Source organism: Mus caroli, chromosome 1 (assembly GCF_900094665.2).
Source record: "Mus caroli chromosome 1, CAROLI_EIJ_v1.1, whole genome shotgun sequence".
In the NCBI taxonomy this organism is placed as follows: Eukaryota; Metazoa; Chordata; class Mammalia; order Rodentia; family Muridae; genus Mus; species Mus caroli.
This window is the reverse complement of record NC_034570.1, coordinates 54,455,124-54,481,451: the sequence shown is the minus strand read 5'-3', so window position 1 is coordinate 54,481,451 and position 26,328 is coordinate 54,455,124. Positions and strand designations below refer to the sequence as shown.

Sequence of the window (26,328 nt, the reverse complement as noted above, 5' to 3'; positions counted from 1 at the left end):
ACTTGTTGGCCAAAAGGGTTCCATGTGAGCTCCCAAACAACCCAGGCTACTGGTTTCTTGACACAACTAATGGTAAGGCCCTACTGCAAAAGATAACACATGCATACTCATTGAACACAGAGAAGCCAAGCTGGTGCCCACCTGGAGCCTTCACCCCACCGACCAGTGTTCAGCATACTGGAAGGAGCTCTGCCTGCTGCCAAAGAGAAAGATAAACACCAACCCAGCTACAATCCCTTTGATCTACAATGATGACTCGCCTGCAAGATTTGAATTAAAGGCCCATGCCATGAAATGGGACCCATTCCTGACACTGGACAAAAACCTGAGACGAAGCAGGTCTGGGTGGTAGATAAAGCCAAAAAAAACTACTGTTCTGCTCAAGGAACAAAACAATGAAATGAGTAACAACATTCTGTTATACACACTGATCAGTGCCTTGCCCAGCCATCATCAGAGATGCTTTCTCCTGCAGCAGATGAGAACAAATACACAGAGCCACAGTCAGACAATGCAGAGAGGGAGAGATCCTGGAATACTTCATCCTAAACAGGATGTCCCCATCAAATCACTCCCCTCAGGTTCAGTGAACCTTTCAGAAGAGGAAATGGAAAGATTTTAAGTGCCAAAGGGTATGGAGGAAACCAGAGACACAAGGCCTTGTAACATAGCAGGGCCAATGCACAAACAAACTCACAGAAGGTGGGCGGTGTGGTCATGGCCAGCATCAGGTGGGTCCCAGTGCTGAGAGAAGTGGACACAAACTCCCTTCCCAAACCCAAACCCTATCTCCAATTGATAAATGAAAACCTAGGTTTTTCATCGGTCGCATTGGGGATACGAACCACTCTAAGGGCTGAATGAATTGTTAGGGAGTACGGCAAAACTCTACAGAATTCTGCATCCTTAGGACCTTGCGGTACTCTCCAGCTCGGCCATCACCTCATCATCCCACTGTGGAGCCGCTCATCTTGGATTATCAATACTCCTGAATTCTCCAGCCTGAGCTTCCTTGGCATATTTTTGCCACACTTGACTCAACGGATGACTCTTTGCCTTTCTCGGGTCTGACTGCTCTTCCCCAGGCGTCTTTACAGTCCTCCCCTCCCTTGTCTGACTGCTCCTCTCCAGGAGTCTTTATGGTCCTCCCCTCCCTTGTCTGACTGCTCCTCCCCAGGTGTCTTTACGGTCCTCCCCTCCCTTACCCCATCTCCTCTCTTCAGCCTCTATCTAAAACGGAGAATTCCGGGCTTAGTCCTTGGACCTCTTCTTTCCTGCATCTAAATTCTCTAGGAGACTGGAACAAACTTCCTAGCTTCGATACAATACATACACTGGCAGTTCCCAAACTGTCCCAGTCTGGTTTTTTACCTCAAACCTCAACACTTTTGTACTTGATTTTGTCTCACTTGATGTCAAACAGGCATCTTAAACCTGGCTCATGTAACCCCAAACTTCCGATCTCTATGAAACCTCACTAATTTCCCACCAAGATACAAACTAAACGAAATCTTCACATTCCATGGGGAAAGCCATTCTCCTATCTGCCAGTCCCCATCCCCACCCCCAGAAGTGTTTTTCTGCCAGCTTCTCTCAGCCTCGAGTTTTATATCCCGTCTCACTGGCTTTATCTTAACAATGTTGTATTTCTCACCATGTGCTATGACACTGGGGTCCAAGCACACACTCTCACCAAAGTGACAGCAGTTATCTTTCCACCTACTCTCTCTGATCCCACCCTTGCCTCAGCCCCATACTTACAGTCCGTTCTTAACACAGTAGCGGGATGACTATCAGAACACTTTACTAATAATATTAGGGTTGTTCTGAAGTGGGGTCTCACAACATTCATTGCCCAAGATGGCTTCAAGCTCACAATCCTCCCACCAGAGCGCACCGAGTGTCTGGGAATTAGACACGGCCAGCCTGCAAATTAAAGTTCTCCTTTAAAGCTGAAAATCCCTTGATTCCAAGATTTGCACTTTTTAAAAGGAATGAATTGAAGACATTTTTTTTGGCCACATATATTTTTAATTTTTTTTCTAGTATACAAATTTTAAAATTTAAGACAAGGGCTCATGTGATCCAGACTGGCCTAGAACTCAGGTCCATTTTGGAAGAAACCCTTGAACTCTCCTGCCTCCACCATCCAAGTGCCAGGATTGCAGGCCCAACACAGCATTCCCAGTTTTCCTTTAAACTAAAATAGCCACTTATCCGTTGAAATCCTCCAGTAGAACGCAAAGTTAAAAGTCCTTTGAATAGCTTTTTCAGCCATTTACACCCGTCTATCTTCCCGGTCTGGTTTTACATTCGCTCCAGCTGGCTAGGACACAGTCCTCTTATTCTTGAAAGGCCTGAGCTCTCACCTTCATATCAGTGTTTTGTTTCTCAGGAGTTCAGGTATGTGGTTTCTCTATAATCCACCACTAACTCAGAACAGGACACTTCTAAGGGGCATCTCCATCACCAGTCATCTACCCGGGGCTGTTCACTTCCTTTCCACTTTTCCATAAATCCACCACGCTTTGTACATACATATTCTTTTAAAGACAGGGTTTGATGTAGTCCAGGGTGAGCTTTGAGCTCCCACCCCATCCTCCTCACCCCGTGTTGGGATTACAGATGTATGCAACGCCTAGCTTTATACAATATACTTTAAGAAAGTTCCTTAACAGTAACTCCGGAGTTTTGAGAGGTTCCCCTCTGAAAAGGACAGGTGGACAAAGTTTGGGTTGGGGAGCTCAGCTTGCCCATTCCAACAACGGTGCCGGGGCATATGCAGGGGGATGCTAGGAAAAGATGGAAGGAGTTTCTCCCCTGATGTAGAAGCAAACGGGATTGGGGATCGAAGGAGTCAATATCTCCAAAGTCACCCAAGGTAATTAATTGATCGCCACCTCCCAAAACCCGTTCGGGACAGGGGGGATGAGGGACCCGCCCAGGACCACAGCCCAGCGACCACAGCACGCATGCGCACGGGGAATGCACTCCGGGGCGGAGCCACTGACTCTTCCGCAAGCGCTCCCGGCAGACCGCCCGCCCAGGTCCTCGCGGCGCAGGCGCACCCCCGAAACCCGAGTTGGGAGTTACCGGGTAGAGGTACAGCACCGCTCCCACTAGCGCCAGCAGGAACGTCACGGCGAAGATGGCGAAGTCCAGCATGCTTCCTTTCGCCCGCCCGCGCGGTCCTCGGCCGTGCGCTCCGCGGTGGCGCCCGCTGGGGAGGGAGGTGGCCTCGGGCGGTCGGCGAATAGGAGCCGCGGTCGCCCCGCCACGCCCGTGCTGGGCGTCACCCCTGGTCTGCTGGCGACTCGCAGGCCACAAGGAAACCTCTAGGCCCGGGTCCCACCCTGTCCTGGCTAGAATCAAGCTGCGTGAGACACCAGTCCGCTTGCACAAAGTAGACTTAAGTACATTTAAGTAGGACTCACGACCGAAGCCAGTCTGACCTGGACACCTGCATGCATGGCTGAAGAGCTAGGCACCGTTAGATGCTCCTTGTTGCTCAAAAGCGCTCCAGTGAACGTGGCTGGCTTTTGAGTTTTGACAGGATCTGACTAGGTATCCCTGTCTAGATTGGAACTATGTAGACCAGGCTGGCCTCTGACTAATAGATGCCTTCCTGGTGCTGGAATTAAAGGCGTTAGCCACGGTAGCAGACAGTGAGTAGGATTTCTGGCCACAGTGGCAGACAGTGGGTAGGATTTCTGGCCACGGTGGCAGACAGTGGGTAGGAATTCTGTTACTGATGATTTGCAATACATTCCTTGAATTTAGCAAGCTCCATTTTCTTCTATGTAAAACTGAAAACCAGAGGCTGGGGAGGTAGATTGCTTTTCTAGTACAAAGTTCTGGCTTCAGTCCCCAGCACCACATAAACCTGGCTGGTTGGTACACATTTGTAATCCCAGTGTCAGAAGGTGGAGGCAAGAAAATCAAGTGTTTAGTCATTTCCAACTACATAACCAATTCCTAGGTTACCTGAGCTCCTGCCTCATCAAATCAAAATCAATTCATTCAAAATAATACCATATAGAGTAGCCAGTGGTAGGGTACTATTGCCCTGAATTTCAGCCATGGGCCACCTCACACAACAAGAGCTGTGCTTTTAACTCTGAATGTATTTCAAACTGCCCTGAGCGTTTCAAGGGTTTGTTTTTTAAATCAGTTTTAAAGACATTTCTCATCAAAATGATGGCCCACATCAACAGCAGTTAAAATTTTGAAATATACAATGTAGCTACATAACATTAATGATTTACTTATTCTATGTATATGAGTGCTTTATTTGCATGTACACCTGCATGTCAGAAGAAGCCGTCAGATTTCATTACAGATGGTTTTGAGCCACCATGTTGTTGCTGGGAATTGAACTCTGGACTGCTCTTAACCACTGAGCCATCTCTCCAGCACCATAGCTATATAACTTTAGGTACCACTTTCTCAAGATATCTGGTCCTCAACCTTCCCAGTCCCAAATCAAAATCATGCCTGGTACCTGCCAGGCAGGTGCTCCAGCACTGAACACCCTCCCCCCACCCCCCACCCCCGGTTTTTTAGTCCTAAATTAGCTCTTAGCCTGGCACCCTCTGGACTTTTCAGTACTCACAGAGGCCGGCCCCAGTATTTCAGAAACGGAGTCTAAAACTAGACATGAGGATAAGTGTAGATCAGCAGTGGAGCCTTGCTTAGCTTTGGTTCTGAGACTTCTTCCTAGCACCACAGAACACCGGAGACAAACAGCAACCAATCTACCTCTTCTTTCTTTAAACTTTAAAAGTAATTTAATAACTATATATAGTGTACATTCACATGTTTTTATATTTAATACCCAAAATTTTTGTCTCGACTTCAACAGGTTAAACTTTTGACATTGTAAATATTCACATATTGAAAGTATTGCTTCTTTTATAAAAATATAATTTAAATGTAATTCATATTGTAAGCATGTCAGAATCAGAAACATATATGGACAAGTCTATATCTTTATTTACACAGTGCCAGAATTTATTGAATAACAATAAACTCACAAGCTTTGTTGGATTCCTTGGTTACAATTTACCAACTAGGACTTCTCTTGATAGCTGGCCATTGGCAATCATAGGTCCTTTTACTCCAATCGTGTGTGTCTGTGTGTGTTTGTGTGTGTGATGTGTGAGAGAGTACTTGTAGGTGCCCACAAGAATGGTGAACATGCAGAGATCAAAGGACGGTTTTTAAGAATCAGTTCTCTCCTTCCAGCATGAGTTCTGGGGTCTGAACTCAAGACATCAGGCTTGTATCAAGTACGTTTACCCTGCTATCTCTCCAGCACCCCAACAACCGTTTTTTGAAAACCGGGTTTCACTTTGGCATCCTGGCTGACCTAGAACTCTGAGATCCACCTGCCTGTCTCTGCATTCCAAGAGGATAGTTTAAAGGTGTGTGCCATTGAGATTGATTTTGATGGCCCTTTTATTCCAATCTTTGTTGCTATTAAGTCATCTATTATTTCATACAATAAATGTGTATGTATAGGTTACAGAATGACTACAAAGAAAACAAAGAAGTCTTTCTGGAGGCAGCAGCAGAGAGAACTGATACAGATGTGAAGACAGGGGCTGATGGAGGCTCAGAGGCAAGAAATAGGTTTGATGAGCTGTACGGGGGCAGTATGTTTGAGACAAGGCACCAGAGCAGCCCAGATGGAGGGATGGCAGTTTGACTGGGCTCAGCAAGCAGTGAGGACAGTCAGGAGTTCTTTGCCTTTGATACAAGCATCTAATATGGTTGGATAATAAGTAAGAGGGGCTGTCCTCACTGTACTCGCTTTTGCCTTTTTGAGACAGGTCTCATATCCCAGGCTGGCCTGGAATTCACTTTGTAGACAAGGCTGACCTCAAACTCAGGGGGATCCTCTTGCTTCTACCTCCCAAGTATTGAGATTAAAGGCCTGCACCGCCATGTCCACTGTCAATGTCCTTTTTATGGAGTCCAGATAGACTGTTGTGCTCCCTGTTGAGAAGCTGTAAGGCCTAGTTTTCTGATGTGGCTTTAATACACACAAGTACCTTAGGAACCTTACGTACTTGGGTAAGTTTATATGTGGGAACTTATTACTTGTAGAATTTATCAAGTTATTTCTCAAAAGGCTGGTGCTGGACAGGTGACAGTGTCTACATGCACAAATTAGATAGTCAATTTTGCTACTAATTTTATGGGAATTTGTCTGAATGAAAGTTTTTGTTCTTGAAACAGTTCTCTCACCATTGGTCAACTGTCAATGCAAAACATAGCTCTTAACTTCAAAGAGAATAAGAGATACTTTATTTGAGCCATGAACATGGTCCAGGAATACAGAGTTGGGTTGCCCCAAATAACATGAATCTTTTCTATAGACTTTTATAGTCACAGAAGAAAAGAAAGTGATGTCAGGGCATTCACCAACATACGCGAGTATATCAAGTAGGCAAGTGTGGGGGTTTGAATGAGAATGGTCCCCTATAGGCCACTGTTTGAACGTTGTCCACCAGTTGGTGGAACTGTTTGCAAAGGATTAGGAGGTGTGGCCTTGTTGGAGGACGTGTGTTTCCTGGAGTGAGTACTGAGGTTTCAAAGGCAGCCAGGCCTCCCATTTCTGAGACATGGTATTATTAAATTGTTTGAGTTTGCCTTGAACTCTCTCTGTAGTCCACATAAGCCTTGAACTTGTGATCCTCCTGCCTTAGACTCTCAAGTAGTAAGGCTTCTAGTTCTGTATCATTAGGCCAAACTCCAAAGGTTTAAAAAAAATTCTTATCAGTTGATTGATGGGATATGAAATGACAATAAAACATAAGCTTTATCATCATTTGAAAACACTTATCTGATGTCTGCTATGGTTTTGACTGACCCTGTGACTGACCTGGCTTTGACCACCCATTGATTTAGAGACATTGATGTATGTGAAAGAGGAAAATTACTGGACACCTGAACTCTTCAACTCATAGTCCTCCTACCCCTCCCATCTGGAGATTGTTCCCGGAACACACCTGAACTTCTCACCCCAGAGTACATTCCTGAACTCTTCACCCCAGGGTCCGACCCCCTCCCAATTGAAAACTGTTCCAGGAACATTTTTTAGATAAGGGGTCTCCTGGAAAAAACCTAGTCCTACCCCTCCTAACTGAAGACTGTTCCAAGAACATTTTTGAGATAGGGGCCTCCTGGTACTACCCCAAAATGTTCCAATAGATCGGGTACATTGCCAGAATATAGGACACGACCCCTTGGTTATGTAAAGCCCCTTGGCAAAGCCCCTTGGTGACGTAAAACTTGTACTTTTCCCTTGGCTATTTCCTATAAAAGCCTGTGAAAAATTTGGGCTGGTCGTCGATTCTCCTCTGCACCATGCTGGGTGTATGAGTTTCGACCCCAGAGCCTCTGGTATATGTGCTTTTTATGTGCTTTCTTGTCGTTGCTGTATTAAATCTTACTCTCTACATCTTAAGTTCGGTCTCAGTGTCTTCTTGGGTGCGCGGCTGTCCCGAGGCTTGAGTGAGTGTCTCCCTTTGGGAGTCTTAGAGTCTTTCATATGTAGTACAGAAGACTCCAGTGAAGAGCCTTCATAAAATGCAGCATTGTGACCAGCTTACATTGCCAGTTTCTGCAGTGGGTCTGGACACAGAGTCCACTGCAGGGTTGTCCCCTTCTGCAGTGGGTCTGGACAGACACAAAACACCATCAAGAGGCTGGAGGAACATTTGTCTTGTTGCTACCATAACCAAAAATGAACAGTTAGGGTAGTGCTTCGACACACAAAGTTGGTGCACAGAGTGTGTCGGTGGCTCTAGAGTAGAATGTCTATCAGGCATAAAGCCAGGATTTAACTGTTAGATAAAAATGAAAAAGCTGGCCAGGTGTGGTGGCGCACACCTTTAATCCCAGCACTCGGGGGGCAGAGGCAGGTGGATTTCTAAGTTCGAGGCCAGCCTGGTCTACAGAGTGAGCTCCAGAATAGCCAGGGCTATACAGAGAAACCCTGTCTCGAAAAACCAAAAAAAAAAAAAAAAAAAAAAAAAAAAAAAAAAAAAAAAAAAAAAAAAAAAAAAAAAGCTGAAGCATAAAATATTTTGATTATGAAAAGGAAAATTTTAAAAATTGAATGTATAATCTGGTTAAGATAACATGAAAATTTAAGATTATTGCTTATTGAGAAAAAAACTGGATCAATGTTTTTGGGATGATTTAAAATGAGAGCCTGATGAAATAATATTAATACTCACCTTGTTCAGATCAAAGGAGATTCTCATCTGAGAAACAGTGTTTGGTTTCCTGTTTACTGAATACTGCAGTCAATTCTTTGTCTCCTTAAAGAAATTTAGACACAGCAAATACTAGTCTAAGAACATAAACAGAACTACAAACCAAATAATGAAAGTAGCGTCATCTTTTTATTTGATTCAAACCCATTGTCATGTACAAAGCTAATTTATTATGTACAAAATAAATGTACACTCTTTAAAAATATTAGAATATAAATTTCCAAGAGACTAATAAAGTGCAAAATTTTCAACTATTTTTGATCATACTATACAGAAACAAATCAAACATTAACTCATATACATTCAGTGAAGTTCTTAAAAAATATTTATGTGACAAAACAAAATATATCTTGTATACTCAAGTTCAAAAGGAGAGCAGAAAGAATGAACTGCACCAAACAGTAATTTTGTTATCAGAATGCTAATTAAAGTTATTTACATCCTTATAAAGTCTAAAACCAGTTTAACTTTGAAACCCCCTCTTTTGCATATAAATACTCAATGAGTCACAGTTTCCAAGTCAATAATTCAACATAAAAAAGGCTTATTACTATTATTTTTTCAATCAATTCCAGTGGAACAAACAAAAAGGGACATTTTAAGATAAACACATGAGTCCTTAAATAGTAACTAGCAGCACAATTTCTAAGTTGTTGAGGAGAGAGACAGAGACACACACATAGCTAGCTAGCTAGACAGACAGACAAGACAGAGACAGACAGACAGACAAGAGAGATAGGCAGGTAGGCAGATAGATATAAACAGACTTAATTCAGTAGCCCAGGGTAGCATACAGGCGAGGCAATCCTCCTGCCACAGCCTGTGGGTGTTGAGATTACAGGTCTCCTATCATACTCAGCTGCTAAGTACCTTTTGTTATTAAACAAGTCATTTTGAATTTTCAGCTAACTCTTCTGAACCAATGCATATATTCATGGATTCAAGAGACTGTTACCCTGTTAAAACTGAAATGCTTCTGAGTCTCAGAAAAACTGTCAAATTAATCAAATACGTTTGTTATTTTTGACTTAATTTAGCAATAAATTTGATAGAAAATGGCTATCCAGAAATCTGATTTTTTTTTTTTGCTTCCCCCCCCACCCTCCAACTATACAAAAGCAAACCGATGGGAAAGGGAATAATTAGCCTATAAAAGAATTTAGCAGAAAGCCACATGGCTTCCTCACAAGTTTTCTTCTGTGAAATGGACTGTAAGTAGCAGCAGATACATTTGTGGTGAACATTTGTGGTGATGTCTCTGAGGCACAGTCTTTGAAAGTAAAAGGCAGAATAGAAAAAAGAATCATCTAAAATACAAAAGGCTTTCAGCAGCAAGAGCCACGTTAACACATAATTTTGGAAGGACTACGGAAACCAAGTAAGTCACTAGGGATTAGCTAACAAAACATTCAAACTTCCAAAAAATGTTTAAGACCTGATATGATAAGAATTTAAACTGTCTTCAATTAAATTTTAACTGCTGATATCTCCCTGCCAGAATTACTTCTTGAAAATCTTAGCACTTGGGAGACAGAGGCAGATGATCTCTGAGTCAAGGCAGTCTAGTCTACATAGGTAGTTACAGGCCAGCTAAGGCTACTTAGTGAGAGTCTGTCTCAAACAAAACAAAACTAAACTAAACAACATTGAAGCCTAATTCTCAATTTTACTATGGTATCACAGAGAGTATGTAATTTTAATATAAGGTAAATAGAAATATATTACTTAAATAAAATCTTAACTGGAATAAGACTTGTTTTAAAAATAGTTTGCATTTTAATCAGTCAAACTTTTCAATTTCATCTAAATCTAACTGCCCTTCCTCTCAATGAGGCTCACCGTACGTCGACTGCTACATTTAGTTCACCGTACGTCGATTGCTACATTTAGTTTACAGTAGCACTATACAAGCACTGAAGTTTTGTAAGCACTCAAAAATAGTTAAGAATGAAGGTAAATTACTAGAAAGCCATTATAAAGCAAACACACACACAAACAGCAGCAGCACATCTTTGTCAACTTTGAAACATTATTTATTTACTTATTTTTGAAATGGAGATCTTACTACACTTTCAGATGGTCCTGAACTTTCAGGTCCAAGTGATCCATCTCAGTCTCCCGAGTTATTGGAACCCTATGCATGTACCACTTTGTCTGAGTAATTTTCAAGTGGTGAACATTTTCAAGGAGCATGAAAAGTATCATAGAAAAAGGGATGCTGAATCAGTGACATTCACTTTGCTTTCTGCTTTAGGGGAAGACATATACCACTGAATTTGTGGTTTTTATTTGGCATGAAAAGAATAATTTTTATATGTCCAAATCTTGCAATGTGTTCAGCAACCACTTCTGTGTGGTGAGTATCAGTAAAGACAATGGTCAAAGAAAATATGCCTGATAAATAAATAACTATGACTGCCAAAAAGCTGACATTGATAATATAGCTGTTTTTATATAAGCTTTTTATAATAAAGATACATAATCTTTATACTCTAAACTTTATGGTAGCTAAAAGCCAGAGAAGAGATATAAATCCTGTATTAGGATGGCCACCTGATTTACAACAAATAAGAATATAACCATCGGCAATTTCAGCACATGTTTGTTTATACACATTATATGTACATAATGTATTTATAATTTTTGAGAGCTAGGGCTAATTAAGTCACTGAAATCCCAAGTAGTACCTAGGCATAGTACATTTATTAACCTACACATAAACTGGATCTCAAACGAAGACCAACTCCATGAACTGAGGATGTAAGGCTCAGTGGTAGAACCCCTCCTACTGTGTATGAGGCCTATACTCTGTTCCCAAGGTTGCAGGGAAAATGTTAGCCCAAATCCCAAACATAGGGCTTCCTTCATGTGCAAGTGTACTGTCACTGAGACACATCGCTAGCACAAGCTTAGAGCTCTCCAATGTTAATGCTCTATTAGCTCTAAGCTCTAAAACCTATGAAAAATCAAATAACATTGCATTCAATACTCTGTCACACCTGCAGACATCATCAGAAGGACTTAAGAGAGCTTACCAGTGCTTTTCTAGAGAAAGAACTCTACTCACTCTAAGTTCAATACCACAAGATCCTCAATTCTGTTTTCCTTTTAACACTGCTTGCTAATGCTTTTCTTCTTGACTAACATGGATGCATGAGGCCCTGAATTCAATCCCCAATATAGCAAAAAATTTGCACTTTTTTAAGTGTGGAAAATATTGACTAGTAGGAATTAGGAAGTATATGTATCGAACCTAGCAAAGAACCAATTTTGTTGAAGGTAAATGTTAATTAACTATGATTTTCAAATGCAAGAGGTCTAAGGAGAATTCATAGGATACGTGAACTTTTCAATAATGAAAAGGAAATGCAGTGGTTCTGTCCATGTGAAACATAGTTACTAAAGGCAGCGACAGGTTGGGGAAAATCACTGGCACAGAAACTACTACATTTAAATCAAGTAAGTCTGGCTATGGCCCACACTGTACACAATATTAAAGACTGATAATATTGTATTGTTGCCTAATGCCATCAGGAAAAAGACTATGAAAAGATTCTACAAAATAATGTTTATATATGGGCATCTGAGACCAATCAAATGCAAAGCACACACACATAGATTAGGAAAAGTGACTGAAAATGAACATTTGCTGCCCATGTAAGGATGCTTAAGGGTGCGCGGAGGACTTTCTACTGGAGACAGAACACTAACATCAGCATGGGTCTGGATGAGAAATAAAAACAACAGACTTTGCAGGTACACACAATACATTTCATTTCGTACATAGAAGATATGGGTAGGACAGGACAGGAATAGCAGTGTAGAAAGTGGGAAGAGTAACACCTTGACCCCCAGATACTGTGCAGTTAATACCCTGCTTATATCCAATACAGTCCAAGGGTTCACATGTTTCTACTGAAAGGGAGGCAAAGATGATGCTATTTATTTTAAAGAAACTAACCTCTCAAAATTCAACTAAAATACTTCCTTAGAGATATCTTTAATAACAAAGTTATAGGCAAATATCTTGGCTCTACCATCACCAAACAAAAACTGGGACTCGACTTAATTTTCTTAGGCTATGTCAAAAGAAATATAAAGAGGCTAAGCTTAGGAGACCATCCTCAAGTCTAAATTCTAATTCTGTGGGCATACTTATTCCTCTAGCAGCATGCAACATTTCTGTATCGGTTCTTTGAAAAATAGTCTGATAAATCTACAAGGGAGAAGAAAAAACAGGCTTACAACTCTGCAGACATTTTCTCCTACAAAGAAATGCGACTTAAAGGAAGGGAATACAAACTCCCTCACAGGCGACTCTGGCTACCAAGACTTAACTGCCAGTCTGTATTTACAGTTCCCTGACCTTCATGTTCTGATTTGTTCCTTCTTTTCTTCTTCAATTTTACCTATGTAGTAACAGAATACTCATGGTTTTACTCTTTAAGCATATATAGCAATTATATAAATGTGTACATACAAACACAAACACACAGACACACACGTCTACACACAACCGCCACCAACTTCTACTGACTTCCCTTTCCAAAAGTAAGAGTGTCATCTGAGAGTAAAGTGCTCATTACCCAGATGCTGAGAGTTTTATAATCATGATTCTTCTATCAAGAAACAAAAGCAGATGGAAAGTCCTGAAAAGATGACCTGACACTCAAAGCAAGCAAGCTGGGGATTTATACTCATTAATCAAAATACCCAGTTATCAATTCATTCTAATAATGTTTTCACTATACCTTACAAAAACTTCTATGGATAACATCTATGTTCCAATGTGTCAAAGCATATCTTCCCAGTGATATTATTTAGTGATTTTTAATGTCATAATCTACTGTTTATATATGTGTATATCAGATAATAGTTCAACTGTATTTGCTTGTTTTAATAAATACAGAAGTTCATCCTTCAAGAATATTGTTAGTATTTTTATACCACATTTATGGTTTATACTTTTTAGGGAAATAACCCTCCAGTTATCAGGAATAATTACATCTAGCAGTAATTTGGGTCAGATGGCTATGAAACTGAGCAAAGCTTTGTATTCATGTTATAAAAGAAATACTACTTTCCATTCAAATGCAGCAGTCAAACACCATACACTTAGGATTTTTTTCCCTTAGATTATCAAAGATTTTATAATTCTTAAGTAAAAAAAAATCATAAATCCAATATTAAATGATTTCAAATCAAGGACCAACGAGACATTTGAGTCTTGATTTAAGGCCATCAGTGTCTGTCTCTGTGTTTTTCAGTCTCTCTCCCCTCTACTCATCTTTCACCATGCGAGGGAGCAAACCCAGAGCCTTGAACAATGAAAGCAAGCATTCGACTGTGGGGTGATATCCCTATTCCCAAATCACTATTCTTCAAATTAAGAAAACCCACTCATGTTGGTTGACCTTGAACTCTTCTAAGGATGTTAGGGTGAACAAAGCCCTGATGGCATTGTGGTTGTAGCACCTGGAGGGGGAGGGGAAAGGAACAGAAGCTGTGTTTCACACAGCACAGTCATCTACTGACTTGGGAGTCTTCCAACACGTTTCCAAAACGGAAGTCTTGTCTCTACACTCACACAAGTTCCTTTGTACCAGCTGGTTTAGTGTTATTCATCTTAAACACAGCTATTTTCTCCGGAATCAGGTAATTTTAACTAAGAAGACAGTGATGTTGCAGTGTTTTACTAATCCTGACTCCTAACATAACAAAATACTGGAAAATTTCCCTAAACACAATCTTTTATTTCTAAATCTAAATTTCTAAAGACACATTTTTTTTTTTTTGAGTTATGAAGAAAAGGCCACTGGATACTATGGTCAAAAGGAGAGAGAAAATGAAAAATCAAAAGTTCTTTAAGACTCAACTGAAAAGAAAGTAGATATAAGGAAATCTATGGTTATTAGAATAAAAAAAAGGTATAACTTTTAAAGGCTACTATAGTAAAGATCACAGATCTTTTAAATAAAGTAAAGATCATAGATCATTTTAAGAAAGCCACACAAAAGTTCTTCCCTGAAAATAAACTCAACATATAAATTTCTATATAACTTCAAAGATTTACAGATCTTTTTCCAAAGTCCATGGGATCTAATTACCAATACTACTAGTTATAGAACTACTCTGATCTAACTCAAAAGTCAACTTTGCAAAAACAAACAAATAAAAATCACTTTAAATTCCAAATTAATTAGCTATTTTACTTAAAAATTTAAATATAATACTTAGCAAACTATAATAAAATTAGCTACCATCCTAACAATTCTGTGTGTGTGTGTGTGTGTATATATGTATGTGTATATATATATATATATATATATATATATATATATATATATATATATAACAAGAAAAAGGATTTTTCACAATATTACTTTATCTAAATGACTACTTTGAATTATGCAGTGTTATTTCCATAAACCATGAACTTTTTAGGGCATTACTGATAACTCGTAATCAGCAGGGTAAAAATGCTTAAATACAAAGAGAGTACATACAGTGTTTGTTTAACAAAGACAAATGCACAAAAATGTGAATTTCATAGATGTAAATTGTGCTGCAATGCTACTCAAAGGACTGACTGGTCAAAGCCACAATTAGCATTTTTTTTGCTTAAATATACTATTAATGAAGTACATTTGCAAAACTTATCTCTAGTTTTTCTTTTTTCCTATTAAACTTTTGTTGCAATTAAATACATTTTATTATTCATATATTAAATATTAGGGATAGGGAAATGAACCACTGTACTATTTCACTGTTTGTATTTAATCCAATTGTGCAGGCATGCATGCAGCTTATGAAAATTCAATGGTAAAAAACGTGTAAAAGGTTATTACCTTCAACAGGAGCTTCATGAGTAAACTCATGTTTTTAATGTAATGGCCAACAAACAGAAAAATGATTATCTAAAGAACACATGAAAAGCCACATCTCTCAAATCTCTATTATCTTATACAACTACTTTATTAGGAATATCTTTTGCTACTTAGGTCAAGGGAATTTAACCTCAAAATAAATTATAAATTATAAATTTTTTATGGATTTAATAATTTGGAATTATTTAATCAAATTATTAAATTAAATCAATATTTTCTCAATTGAATTTTAGTACTGGTTAATAAAACTAGACTCATATTGGCAAAGCTTTAAATATGGACTTAATACAACCTACAACTTATTTATTTTTGAGACAAGGCCTTGCTATGTAGCACAGGCTGGCCTTGAACTTAAGAGCCACCTTCCTTCCTCAGCCTCTCGAGCGTTAGTGTTACAGGCATGTGCTCCAATATCAAAGCATGTAAGTCCATTCTTCAGGATAAAACCTTAGAGACTTTCAGAGTGGAGAGGTGCAGGTGAAGTGGCAGAGCCATAACGAAGCTCAGTCTCCATCACAGAAGGCGGAAGGACAGTCACTTGGAATCTTGAGTATTATATTCTGTTTCTCCAGCTGAAATCTGGCTGAGCCTCTTGCTAGATCCCCACAATTTTCGAGAAAGCTGACCCGATCGCATCTGTTTAAGGTAATCCAGAGAAATGAAGAATAGGTGTTAAGGGAAAAACAAGGATATATAAAATCAACCTGTAAGACAGTGAGTTTATAAAGGGAAGAACAGGTTTTAGTAGCAAAATCACTACCATGTTAAAAAGATTCTTGATTAATAACAAAAGCTATTTACTCATGGCAGCACTAGAGATTAGACTCAAGGCCTCTTCTTGTTAGACAAGTACTCTAGCTTTACCCCTTACCATCCTTGTGCTTTTGTTTTGAGACGGTCTCATTAGTTGCTTGGCCTGGCCTTGAACTCACCCTATATGCTAGGCAGACCTTCAACTTGTGATTCTTCTACCTTAGCCTCCAACCAACAGGGACTACAGGTGTGTACTCAAAGAATAAAGTCTGAGGAGAAGTGTTATGTAACTATCACACTAGCAGGGGAAAGGTGGGCATGATTCAGGAAACTATCAAGAAACACAATGTTGAATGGAAACATGTTTTTTTTTAATTTACTTTATGTAAATGAGTGCTTTTCTCACCCATGTATGTGTACCACATGCCTAGTGCCTGTGAAGGTTAGACGCGGTGGTGGTTCCCTTAGAACTGGAGTTACAAATGGTTCTAAGGCGCGCTATGTCAGGGCTAGAAACTGAACTCCTGCTTCTGGCAAGAGCAACAAATGCTCTGACCTGCTGTGATATCTCTCCAGCCTTCCTCTGTGGTTGTTTGTAGACTGGATCTTCCTACATAGCCCTGGCTTGCCTACAACTTACTATGTAGACCAGACTGGCCCCAAACTTACAAGCACTAGGATTATAAGTAGGCGCTACCATACCCAACTTAACTTCATCTCTCAAAAAAAAAAAAACACCTGCAGATACCATATTACGATTCTCTGAAGAAGCCAAGAATGTATCAAAAACACTGAATGACTAGGTTACTGGGTTACAGCCGTTATGTTTTCTGAGGAACAAATGTTTTATCTATAAAGACTATTGAACAAGTAAATTTATCATTATAGTAAACTCACTGAGAATAAGCATGTGGGTATGAAATATTTGTAGTTCCAGAAAATGACTTTTTATAGTCCTGCTTGGTATCTGTTAAATCAAATTAGTCTTAGTAATGAAACTTTTATTTTATTTTTTACAAGGGTTTTTATGCCGCAAATCCATACATTCCTCTTGAGTCTTGACTTGGAGTAAAATAATTTGCTTATTATTCTTATTCACACATTAATACAAAAACTGATACACAAGCATGCTTTCAGTTATATCACAGCATAAATACTACTAACAACTTTTTACTTTGGCTTTTTCTGAAAAGTCAAACTTATGCTTCAGTTTATCCATAATGGAGACTTGTGAATTAGCTAGAATGAAGGACCAAAGGAGCACACAACAAGAAGAAGGAACACACACTGCTAAGTTTTACCTCAGCTGGCTTGCCAACACCCACTACAATCAACTTGCCATCTTCTAAGCCAACAAGAATGTGGCTGTATTCTTTGGTTATGGAAACACAGTGGATAGGTAATCGCATGGCTAATGGAGTGACGCTGAGCTTCAAGCTAGAAGAGATAAAAACCATTCAGTTTTTATCCATGCATACAGGATGGATCCACACAAGTTGACACATGGAAGGTGACTTGATCATCTAGTTCTGCATTCCAACTTTACATGTCAGATTTACGACCATTGTCTCCAACTCATTCTCTCATAATTTCCTTAAGTTGATCTCCATTTCCAATTTTACTAATTCTTCAACAAGACTCCTTTGATTATTCAGATCCTAGCAATCTTTAAGCTCTTCCTGCACTACTTTTCTTTTTGTTGTTTGAAATAGGGTCTTGCTATGCAGGCTAGGCTGACGTTGAACTCACAATCAGCCTCCTAAGTATGGACCTGAATGTACCACCTTGACAGGCAACCTGTAAGACGTCTTAAACTCTTAAAGGTCAGTTATTATACTCAAACATCACAATACTGAGAATATAAGTTCTTTCATTAAATACTTTTATCATATTGATTGAGAAGTGAAAGGTGAATAAAAAGGCCCCAAAGCTCAAACAGTGCACATGTGTGAATCTTTGTGGTTAACAAAACAGGTCTATTTGTTTTGTCTGATATTCCATACAACAGATATACTAAATATATAATATATATATATATATATATATATATATATATATATATATATGCTTCTGTCTCCCTCCTTCTCTCTCTCTGTCTCCGTCTCTCTCCCCGTCTCTCTGTCACTGTCTGTCTCTCTTTCCAAGGGATGATACCACAGGCATATTCTAGCATGCTTAGATCATGTCTGCCTCTTCTTTCTGTGTGTGTACACCTGGTGCACATGGAGGTCAAAGGACAATGTCAGGTGCTCCTTTTTTATAAGGCGAGGTCACCTCTGTTGCTTGTCATTATCTACCAGACAAGCTGGCCCACAAGCTTCTAGGAGCACAGGGATTACAGATGCTTACACTATGACTTTGCATCTGGTTTAATGTGTGTGCTGGGAATTTGAACCCATATCCCTATATTATGTAGCAAACACTTTTACCTACTGTACCATTTCCCCATCCATCCCCTACTGCTACCTCTCCTTCACTAACAGTTTGACCGCATAAATACTTACCTGTGGAGCTCTCTTATAGACAGGAGCCCTTGTAAGCTGCCAGTGATAATGTGTTCTCCAATTATGCACATGTCTGATATTTGTTCACTCAGGACTTGAGACCCCAGATACTTTCCATTTATAGAAAACACATGTAACAGGTTCTTATCCTAAAAGAATTAGGAAACATTAAGAATCTTGAATAAAAGCTGAGTTTTTATATTGTCAGTTAAAACTGTAACATAATTAGTTTGGAATAAAAACATGGCTATATTTAAAGAAAAAGTATGACAATATCAGATGGACTTAAAGTCATATTGCTCCAAAGACAAGTAATAGTTAAATAAAAATGTTAAAATATTTTCCAGCCTAAAAATATTTCATAGTCCTAAAAAAGATGCTCTTGATATTTAAAAGTGTTACTACTATAAGGAAATGAATACATAAAGTTCAAGTTTATGTCTATACTGTTTGCTATCACTGCTACTTAAAGTTCATGACATCCCTTATAATCAAAGCTTAGAATTTTTGTTTGTGGAACTGGGAATTAAGTCTAGGGCCTCAGTCTTCTAATAGAAAGCAAGCAGTCTTCTAATAGAATTATATCCTTAGCTCTAAGAAACTACATTTGAAATCATGTAAAATACCAATCAGCAGAAATCTCTGAAATCAAATAAAGTGTGTCATGGTGAAAAATGAGTAACTGTATCCTAGGAGAATACGAGCTGCCTCTGTACTGTGGGAAGGAAAGACACACTAGGGACTGTCTATACCTACTGCAGGGAGGGAGGGGCTGTATACCTTGAGGACGGACTTTTCTTCCAAGCTGGAATAGACGACAATGTGTCCTTCCCAGGATATTGCCAAACTGGGAATGGTCAGGAACAGGGAACTCTCACAAGGCGGTCGTAAGGTTCTCATGTACTGACCTTTCTGAACGGTATGTATAATCACAGTGCCATCCTACACAGGAGAGACCAGAGATGAAAACAGAAAACAACAAATCAGAGGGCAAAGTGGCTGATAAAGAAATGTGGGAAAGAAACCGAGGAGACAATCGTCCCACCAAGGACATGTATACTTCAGGAAAGACCCTAATCTTGCAACCTCAAGTAGTATTTATCTTTAAGTGCCATCTTCCTTAACTCATAAGACAATAAGATCCCTAACTACTAGTCCCCTTTAAATCCATTCTTTATGCATTACTCTACTTTAACAATGCTTACTATAAAAAATTCTATTTTTATACCAGAAACTTCAAATACAAACACTGTTATTCAATTTATAGAAAGAGTTAATTCTTAAAAATAGACTCTTACCCTTGACCCTGATACTGCCATGTCGAGTTCAGTGCTGATACCCACGCTCAGTATCTCATCAGTGTGTCCATAGAGAATTTGAAAAGGCTTAGGTGCTAAGCCCACAGGAGTGCCTCCCTACAATTAAAAAGGAAAAGTGAAGGTGAATGGCTTCTTGTTATTTACCCTTCCACTCCCAAAAGTCTTGCTGGTTTTTTTTTTTTTAGTTTGTTTTATATCAAAGTTTATAATATACATTTTCTCATAATAAAGTAATACGACAGGCAGTTATAACGACTGAGGTCACTAACACTTGGTCTTCTGTGGATTCTCGAATTATTCTGTCTTTTGAACTTCAAAATTAAACTGAATGGTATCAATGCTGATATCTTAGATTAATTTTTCCAAGGTATTTGCTCTTTTTAATCTATAAATTTATTCTTCCTTAAATTAAACTAAACATTTTATATATCTGAATACTTCCTGGGCTCTAATACCTAGAGTTGGAACTTTAGGGACCTCAATTACATTTATTCTGACTTGCCATTAACTTTTAAAATTTTGTTTTTGTTATTTTATTTATATGTATGTGTCTGTGTGAATATATGCCTCTTGTGTGAATGCATGTGGAAGTCAGAAGATGGCATTAGATTCCCTGGAGCTAGCTAGTTATAGGCAGTTGTGATCAGCCTGATATGAGTGCTTGGTATAAACTTGGGTCCCTAAGTGTGGATCACTGAACCACATCTCTAGCCCCTGCCTTTAATTTCTATAGCTACCACTCGTTTTCTTAATTGTGTATGTACGTATGCACAGTAGCTTGCTCTATTGCTCTTGGCTTTACTCCCTTGAAACAGGGTTTCGCACTAAACCTGGAGCTGTTTTTCACTTAGCCTGACAGGGCACTGAGTCCCAGAAATCCTCCTGCTAGAAATATAAGTGTACACCATCACTAACAGTGCTCTAACCATGTACTAAGCTATATGCTCAGCTTTAAAACAATGATTTTTTGCAACAAAAGCGTTACCAAGTTACTCAGGTTGACTTAAAACTATCACTCTGTATCCAGGCAAGCCCCGAATTTGTGATGCTCCTGCCTCAGCTTCTATACAGGATGAAACTGCAGGCTCATAAGACAAATTTGTTGAAGAAAATTTCTCTAGAATGCCTATGTTTTTTAATGTATTTGTATACATTATATTATATTTGAAGAAATGTTAGCTGTGTATTGTTTGATTCATATTGTTTTATCCATAGTTATTCTAGACAGGTCTGTCTAGACAGGATAAATTCCCCTGTGAACTCTACTTCCTGTGACACATGTGATTTCCCCTATACACTTTAATGTTTACAAATCAGGTCATTCATAGCAAAATGTGGTAACAATAAAAATGAATAATGCCAATGGAGGAGCTGGAGAAAGTACCCAAGGAGCTGAAGGGGTCTGTAACCCTATAGGTGGAACAACAATATGAACTAACCAGTACCCCAGAGCTCGTGTCTCTTGCTGCATATGTAGCAGATGGCCTAGTTGGCCATCATTGGGAGGAGAGGCCCTTGGTCTTGCAAACTTTATATGCCCCAGTACAGGGGAAGGAAGGCCAGGGCCAGGAAGTGGGAGTGGGTGGGTTGGGGAGCAGGGCTGGGGTGGGGGGTGGGGGAAGGGGACTTTCGGGATAGCATTTGAAATGTAAATGAAGAAAATATTTAATAAAAAATTAAAAGATGAATAATGCTAATTTATTATATGAATTCAAGGCAGTTCGAAACTATGAAATTTCTTAATTAACTGCATTTAGAAAAAGAAAAGACTAAAGGTAGCCATAGAAAAACAATTACAGAGGACATTACTCATAATACCAACAGGATGAGTTTAGCACTGCACGCATGTATAACATGCTCATGACAACAACTGCGCTGTGGTGGTATGAACCACTGTTAGGGCTGTCAAGATAGACCAGTGGGTAAAGGTGCTTGCCACCAAGGCTGATTCCCTAAGTTTGATCCCAGAATCACCCATGGTAGAAGAAGAAGACTGACCCACCCAAAAGCTGTCCTCTGACCTCTCCATATGCACCATGGCATGCATGTGTCACCCACACACAAGTAAATAAATAATCGTAAGAAAAAAGTAAAAAGAAAATCATTGCTCTTGAAAGACACACATGGAAATACTCAGTGGGACAGGAAGTACTTTTAACGTTTAAATAGGAGAGGAATATAAAGATGCTGAAAGGGGACAGTGAGGATGTTAAGACAAAGGGACAAATGTACTACTTTTGCAGTGTCTCTATAATAAGTTTGAAATTTCATTAAAATTAACTTACTAAAAGGTAGGATAAAAGTAACTAAAAACAAAATATAATACTGATAAAAACTGACAGCAAACTCTACATCAAAGAACAGAATTGTAAAGTCATTTTCAACTAAAATCAGACATAAGACAAGACTATCAGTATCATTTTTTTTTAAAGATTTTATGTATTTGTTTTATGTATGTGAGTACACTGTAGCTGTCTTTAGACACACCAGAAGAGGGCATCAGATCCCTTACACATGGCTGTGAGCCACCATGTGGTTGCTGGGAATTGAACTCAGGACCTCTGGAAGAGCAGTCAATGCTCTTAACCACTGAGCCATCTCCCCAGCCCAATATCACTGTTTTTACTCCATTGTATTAGCTAATAATTGTAATAGTTAGCAAGTAAAATGACAGATTGGAAAACAGAGAATGTTACCATTATTTCTAAATCACATGATGTTATAGCCACCTTAACAGTCAGAAAATCCAAGAATGTCTGTAACTGTGATTTAAAAAATGTTGTAAAGTTAGTGAAAATAAAATAAACATACTGCAATCAATCACATCACTATACAACTTTCCTTCACAATTGTAAAAATCAGTAAGAAATGAAGTATAGCACAGTACAGAGCACAGATGAAAATATTAAGGGGTTATCCAAAGACATTAAAAGGGTATGAGACAAATAATGAAAAGGTGTGTTTCTGCATGGAAATAATTATAAAAATCTAATTAAATATGACTTATCCTTTTTCTTTTCTTCCTATTTTTTTGTGACAGGGTTTTTTTAAAATGTGTTTTTTTTTTTTTTTTTTTTTTAGACTGGCCTTTAAGTTACCATAAAGCCCAGGCCATTACAATTTAATTAACTACTTGATTCCATCAGAATTGGTTGAGTCATTTTGCAAATACAAATAGTCCCCAAATTACAGTAGCTTACTAGAATGTACTTTTTAATACATATACTCACAATACATATCAGAGCCAGCTTCTGACCTTTGTAATTGCACCTCTGTGCTTTGCAATCTCAGTATAAACTTTTAAGGATTTGAGTTAGGAGGAGGAGGTACAGAATGGGAGATGAAGAGGAAGAAGAGGGTAAAAGAGGAAGAAGGAGGGGAATAGGAGGAGTGGTAAGAGGGTATGGTGGCTGAGGCAGCAGAGTCTTTCAGGTCATCTTTGAGTAGGTGGGCCAGATTTACAATCTATAAAATATGAACAGAACACAGTTCTGGAGCCTCTTTCTTTGTTCTCCTTCCACCCCCGGACCCCTCTCAACTCTGGTTATTTATCAGGGATAAATAACATCTGTTTCTGGAAGGGGTTTTCTTTCTAGTGGCATGTTATCAAAAAACCAATCTGGTAAGTTGGCCTTACCACCACCCAGAATTAGCTTTGATGATTGTTTCAGTATTCCCCTCCACAAATGAGGGCATGTGTGTAATATAATAGGGAGATGGGAAGTGAGCATAGCTCCAAACAGCTTGCAGGTCAGTTTAGGAAACAACAGGAAAGGAACAGAAGGAAAGGGCTGGAGAGATGGTTCAGATGTTAGAAGGACCCAGCATCCACATAATGGCTCACAACTGTCTGTAACTCCATCTCCAGGGAATATGACACCCTCTTTTGACCTCTGTGGGCATGAGCCATGCATGCGGTGCACCTACATACATGAAAACAAAACAGCTATTCACATTAATATAAAACAATGAGATATAAAATAAGAAAAGAAGAAAAGAAAGGAGAAAGAAAGTGTAGGAAGGAGAGCTGGTGCAACACTGCCTTAGTTTAGGCAGAAGGTTCAGAAGCCTGTAGGACTTTGCTCAAGAACACTGAAGATAAGGACAGCAGCAGAGTAGAAAGCTGAAACCATAGATGGAGTAGTAACTCAAGGCTGAGTGCATGGTAATCCACATGGGTAACACCTAAAAGGCCTCCACAGATGTGTGAGTCAATGAACACAATGAGCATGCTGCTGGGCCACTCCAGGTCACTGTGATTCAATCCATCAATGCAATGTGCAGATCAAATCTTAGTATACTGAAGCAAAGGAGTGGGCATATTACTTAGTCCTTGGAGTTGTACAATTCCTATGTCCCCAGAGGATCTGCATATTTTACGTGACATGAGACTTTCTGACATACTGACTAAACAAAGTCAGAGTCTGTGGATATTTAACTCCCCTTACAACAGCTGATTCATCTACAAAATCTTATAACTAATATTTATACCTGCCTAAAGGGTATTTTGCTTAATTATCATAAAATTTATAATGGTACAATGGTAGAAAATAATCACAGTGTGAATGACCTGCAATGCCAGATTTATTTCTCTAGGTTAAAGGGAACATAAGGCGAGGACAGAGATAGAAGGAAGCCATCAAGGAATCAATATTTAAAGAAGTGGTGTGCATTTTGTACATGTGCAGAGAACCACAGAGTGGGTCTGTGAGACCTAGGCTCTATCATGTTTAATGTCTGACAAATCTAAGTCTCTGGGTTTGTTTGTTTCTATTGGAGTTGGGGGAATTGCTACCATTTGCAATGTCATCAGAGATCTGAAGCATGTAAACATGTAAAACTTAGGACATATCCATTACTAACACACTAATTAAGTATTTATATATTGAATGTTGCTTTCAACAATGAGTAATGGGAGGACATTGTGTCTTTCCCCAGCTTGTAAACGTGGTGTTGTTTTTTTTCTCCCCCTTTGGATTTTTCTACATCATCAGTCACTTGAGTAACTATCACATCACTTTTTAAAAGTAAGGTGCTATTTTGATAACCCCAAAATACTGGTTTTCAAGAAAATTTTAGATTTCAATGGAAAAAAAAAAAGCCCAGGTCTTATGAGAGTTATTGGAGAAGAATCTATAACCACCAATTAACTAAACCAGAATCATCCTTAACAATAATCTATAAACATTTGTCCTTATGACCACAGATGTGTAGTTTTCACCCCTCAAAAAGGAAATTTCTCTTTTTGACAGATGGATGTTCAAAAGAAGCACAACTAATTAAAATACTGAGTTATGGAGCTCAGCCTTGATAAAAACATCTATAAAAAACTCCCATCTCCAAGGTTCAGAGATCATTGCAAAAGATGGGTCAGAGTGTAAGAGCCATAGGATCAGCCAGTTTGCTGTGAGACTGTCTTCTAGTAACATCAGAAGCCACACCCATACAGTCTCACTAGCACAACTGCCCAGGCCTGAACTGAACAAGGATGACAACGATGAACATGCCAAATGAATGGGACCCTACACAAACAACAACCAACAGGCAACTGAGTAGAGAGAGGTGGTACTTCCCAGGGACGACTACACCAAATGGTTATCTAGCACCCACAGTCAATTCTTAAAACTTGCATACGGGTAACATGATATGGGCTCAATAGGTTATATTTAGGAATATACATATGGACATGCAATAATGACTAATGAAAAAAGAGGCCAAGAAATCTGAAGGAGAGTGGGAAGGGTTATATGGGAAAGTTTGAAAGAAGGAAACGGAAGGAGAAATGGTGTAATTAAATTATAATCTCAAAAACTAAGAATACATAAGCCTCAGGCCTTGAGCTTTTGGTGATCACTCACCATGCCCAGTTAAGAACAATTTTCAGTAAGACTACCACAGAATTCTTGAACAACTGGTTTTGTGTGTAAACGTGTGTGCTGTATATGTGGGTCCACTTTCTTGTGCACACATGTGTGGAAGCTAGGTGCTGGTGTCAGAATATCTTCAATTGTTTCTCGTCCTTAATTTTTAAGACAGTGTTCCTGAACCTGAAGCTTGTCATTCCCGGTGGGCGGGCGGGTGGGCTGCCTGGCTCTGATGCGGCCGGGATTCTCCTGTATCTGCTCCCTGCCCCAGCGCTAGACTTACAGGCACACTGATAAGCCTACTTTTACATGGGTGAAGATCTGAACCTAGGGTCTCATGCTTGCACAGCAAGAACTTATCCACTGAGCCATCTGGTTAAAAGTTCAGATAAAGAAAAGAACACTCATCTAAGAGATTCTGTGGAAAAACTTGTAGTAAAAGGAACATGAAAGAGAACTCTGCCTACACAAACATTATGCTACTAAAGAAAAATATTTTGGCATCATATAAAAGTAGGTAAACAGGAAAGAGTAGGGAACACAGAAGTAAATTCAGCTGAATGGGTACACAATTGTTGGCTCCTACCGAGCCACAGATGAAGCCTTATAAAACATCGAGGTTATCAATACTGTAGCATACATAACAAGAAGCAGAGGAGATACTGGTGTGGGAAGCAGCCTGTAAGCAAGGGAGAAAACTTATAAACTATTACAAT

The 26,328-nt window shown here is 39.1% G+C and overlaps 2 protein-coding genes across 2 annotated transcripts in view; both read right to left on the bottom strand.

The window, feature by feature from the left end:
• Positions 1–3,528, bottom strand: part of LOC110299600 (cytochrome P450 20A1) — a 47,158-nt gene extending 43,630 nt beyond the window's left edge. Inside the window, exon 1 of the mRNA XM_021169317.2 lies at positions 3,094–3,528. Within this exon, the coding sequence (XP_021024976.1) occupies positions 3,094–3,165 (72 nt within the window). The 5' untranslated portion in view covers positions 3,166–3,528. The remainder of the gene's footprint in view (positions 1–3,093) is intronic.
• Positions 3,529–14,657: 11,129 nt separating this feature from the next.
• The window catches only part of Nbeal1 (neurobeachin like 1), a 162,706-nt gene continuing 151,035 nt past the window's right edge, over positions 14,658–26,328 (bottom strand). Inside the window, exons 51-55 of the mRNA XM_021162943.2 lie at positions 19,728–19,844; positions 19,210–19,371; positions 18,430–18,578; positions 17,227–17,362; positions 14,658–15,808 (exon numbers count right to left, since the gene is read on the bottom strand). Of these exons, the coding sequence (XP_021018602.1) occupies positions 15,707–15,808; positions 17,227–17,362; positions 18,430–18,578; positions 19,210–19,371; positions 19,728–19,844 (666 nt within the window). The 3' untranslated portion in view covers positions 14,658–15,706. The remainder of the gene's footprint in view (positions 15,809–17,226; positions 17,363–18,429; positions 18,579–19,209; positions 19,372–19,727; positions 19,845–26,328) is intronic.